The 3,921-nt window shown below is 34.7% G+C and overlaps 1 protein-coding gene across 1 annotated transcript; it reads right to left on the reverse strand.

Annotated features, from left to right (window-relative positions):
* Positions 1-1,372: 1,372 nt before the first annotated feature.
* On the reverse strand, positions 1,373-3,427 carry ptgfr (prostaglandin F receptor (FP)). The gene is made up of 2 exons (XM_056252638.1): positions 2,588-3,427; positions 1,373-1,754 (listed from the first exon to the last, which is right to left on the reverse strand). The coding sequence occupies exons 1-2, from the start codon at positions 3,425-3,427 to the stop codon at positions 1,425-1,427; spliced, it is 1,170 nt and encodes a 389-aa protein (XP_056108613.1). The 3' UTR covers positions 1,373-1,424.
* Positions 3,428-3,921: the final 494 nt, after the last annotated feature.

Below are 3,921 nucleotides of genomic sequence, written 5' to 3' on the forward strand. Positions count from 1 at the left end.
GCACAAAACCAATTGCTGTGTGTGTGTGTTTGTCTGTATTCTTGTCACATAACAGTCAGTCACTACTAGCCATGTTGCCATCTGCCTATTTTATGTGAATTTGGGGATATCACATAAAAACCGATGGATGGAAACTCCTAGATGCACATAATTCTACAAATGTGCACAACTTTTTTTTTTTGTATGTGCTCAATTGAGACAGTCAATGTTTTTGTCCGATAAGACATGCGTATAAATATGATCCCACAAATCCCTCAATATGAAACAAAACACTCATATGTTTTTGTCTTAACAGGGGATGTGATGGGGATCAGAATCATCATAAGGGGTTGGTTGTAATATTTTTTAATGAACTGTTATATAACTGCCCTCACCCCTAACAGTCATAACTTATAGCTTACTGTTTTAGCATGTGTTTGAAGTTATCATGAATGCAAAGCATCAAATTAAACTATAGAAACGGCTACTTAAGATTTTGCAAGTCAAATAACTGTATCTGACCCCATGTTACAACATGTCTCCCCCTATTCCTTGACTAAAAATGACCAATAGAAATTTTCAAACAATAAAGTACACAATTTAATATATTTTGTATAATTTAACATTTTTACTAACAGTTAGGAAAAGATAACCCAATAATAAATGCATGTCAGTATATTCTGTGTTATTCCACTTTTACATGAGACAGAGCAAATTTTATAATAAGTTAACAACAGAACACATAAGCATTATAGGTCCTAAATATGGTAGTGGTGTCTATATTATGACATATTTATATTTGATAGATATTTGACACAGATATATACAGCTCTGGTCATGTAAACATTTACAGCAGCCAAGCAAAATGTTCACCTTTTAAATCGAGACAATTTCATAAAAAAATGCTAAAATACATAGATATCATAAAACACAAACATCACGATGACATAAACCCACTATATCTTAATATGTAAATTACACAACACATTATATAACATTTTTGAAAAAAATTGCAGCATATACAAAATATAAGGCAAAAGCTACATTAATTAGGCTACGTTATGCTGTAATTGAGAGACAAACGAAAACAGCATAACATGACTGATACAACATGACTGATACAACTGATTTAACCTTTTTTTAACGACGTTTCAAAACACACTTAGTTGACACAACAGACTATAAAACCAGACATGTATAGACCCTGCTATCCATTTGAACAAATGTCTTAAGTTGCAGTATGCATGCTGCTAGCTTCTTTTTGGTTCCTATTTGAACTTTTCTGGCACATTGTACTTCTCTGTGATTGACCTCAGACTGAACTTTTAAATGAATGCAAATTTCCTCTACAAGAGACATCGGATGGATCTCAGAAACGTTTTTTTTTTTTCCCTCTGTAATGATCCAATATCTGTGAATGGAGGTCTCGTATCCCCCATTGAAGCTCAGGAGGGGTGAGCTGATTGAATGGCAGTGTCTGGTGGAAAAGGTCCATCCAGGCAGATGAAGTCTGGTCTGCTGATCACTGAGCTCCTGACCTCCATGGTGGAGCTCTCCTGAGTGATGCCCTGCCACTGGAGTTTCATTTTCAAGTGAGGACTGCAAAGTCTCAATGCCACCAGAAAAAGTCTCTTCAAAACAGCTTTGCGCAGGAGGATGTACACCCATGGGTCGAGGATCTGGTTCCATGTTGCCATGCGTACAACCAGCAGCATATGAGTGTAAGATGCCTGATCCTCACCGTGATCCTGTAGGCTGAAGATGATGCCTGTTATCTGGGGATTCAATCATAAAAGCATCCGTCACTAAAATTATACGTCTGTGTGTGTAGCTCTAAGCAGAAATAAATGATTTTTTTTATATGCTCGACCAATTTTATGCATTTATTTAATATAAATTAATTTATATATTTTAAATAAAATAACATTTATTGAATATAAAATTTAATTATATAATTTATCTATTGAAGATAAGATATATTTATATTCAATACATCTACATTTTTATAAAATGAATAATAATACATGAATATGTATATATATATATATACCGGTATATATATATATATATATATATATATATACAGTATATAGGTTAAAATATAAAATATAACAGTATATATTTATATATTTACAATTTTTATATTTTTGTTAAATACATATTTATTATTTTATAATTTTATATATATATATATATATATATATATATATATATATATATATATATATATATATATATATATATACTGTATATATATAATGTTTTGAATTACAAAAACCTACAAATTATAAATTGCAGTCTTTACTGCAAAAATCTTACTTTAACCAGTAAATAATATAACTACAAATAATTAGATTTTATTTATTTTTTATTATTTTTAGTAATTATAATTATAATAAAAACATAATATCATAATTAATGATTATAATATTCTAATAATAATAATAATAATAGTAGTTTTTAGTGAATTATAATAGCCTATCCCACAAATTCAGTATCTGAACAGAGAACAGAGAACAGTTATTTATTAATTTCGTTACTTAGCAATAACACAGTGTTTATTTAGCAATTTACCAGCCAGTGTGAGAAATAAGAGTCATCTTCTCACCAAAATTGGCCCCCAGCACACACAGGAAACCAGCATGATTGCCAAAAGCTGGCAGACCATCTCAGAATGGTGTGATGTGTTACGACAATGGCGATGATAATCACGGTCAAGTTGTACCCTACTTCGCAGGAGAGTGAGGAAAGTCATGGTATTGCACACTAGTGAGAGGAGGAGAGCCAGCAAACCCAGCACAGAGAACAATATGGGCAGAAGGACATCCACCCAGTCACGCGGCCCCTGCAGGCGGAAGAAGCACCAGCTTCGTGAACGCTGCATCTGGTACGACCGCTGGAACAGGATGGGCAGCAGGGCCACCAGCAGACCTAGGAGCCAGGTCAGACCCAGCAGACTCTTGACATGATGGGACCCCAGCGCCGTGGTGTGGAAGAGAGGACGGGTCACTCCGACACAGCGCTCCACTGCCATCAAGCTCCCGAGAAGAAGAGGAGTCAAGCCGAAGAACGCCATACAAACTCCAAAGAAGTCACACAGAGACTTGTGAGGGTCAAATGTTTCCCAGTCTTTCTGTGAGGCGTAAACGTAGAGAGCCAAAGAGCCATTGATCAGGTGTCCCAAGAAGTCAGTCACCACCAGACCACTAGCAAACAGGAGGAAGGCTGCTTTAGACTTGAATCTGAACCTGCGGTAGGCTTTGATCAGGATAAAGAGAGCCAGCGTGTTGGAGACGATGCCCACCGTCATTGAGATGGCAGTCGAGGTCACGGACACTTCTCTTTTGGTACAGCTGCCGTTACACACATCATCACTCGACACCAAACATCCAGCTTTAGCTGACCCATTATAAGACATGATCGGCACTTCACACTGCAAACAAAGCATTCAAGTGATTTCATTTATATGAAACAATGTCAAGATAAGACTCATTTACTGTCATTTAGAAACCCAAACGTGTGCAATTATAAGACCTTCATTTTGGTCTCAGTGTAGCCAGATCCCAAAATCAACACTATAAACAAAATATGTGTAACTTTTTCTACAAACTTATTTGGTTTACTTGAAACAGCACATTTGTGAACATTTTTAAGCTTTGCATAATTTAGGATCAATCTGTTGTTAAAAAAAACTAGAATATAAAATGTCTATCTATCTATCTATCTATCTATCTATCTATCTATCTATCTATCTATCTATCTATCTATCTATCTATCTATCTATATATCTATCTATCAATTTCTCTCTCTCTAAGATATAGGCTATAGCTTAACTTTTGTACAACATTTAGTCAACTATTGTTCATTGTTGTTACATGTACAGTTTCCTGTTTAGCCATATTGAGAAATAAAAACAAAATGATCTCCTAAATATAGCTATGA

The sequence above is a fragment of the Rhinichthys klamathensis genome, unplaced genomic scaffold, assembly GCF_029890125.1.
Source record: "Rhinichthys klamathensis goyatoka isolate OS25496 unplaced genomic scaffold, OSU_Roscu_1.1 h1tg000098l_1, whole genome shotgun sequence".
NCBI lineage: Eukaryota > Metazoa > Chordata > Actinopteri > Cypriniformes > Leuciscidae > Rhinichthys > Rhinichthys klamathensis.

Coding starts and splice junctions, on each gene's coding strand:
- ptgfr (XM_056252638.1), bottom strand. CDS start 3,427: ATGCTTTGTTTGCAGTGTGAAGTGCCGATCATGTCTTATAATGGGTCA. Junction 1,755..2,587: donor TGTGCTGGGGGCCAATTTTG/GTGAGAAGATGA, acceptor TTGAATCCCCAG/ATAACAGGCATCATCTTCAG.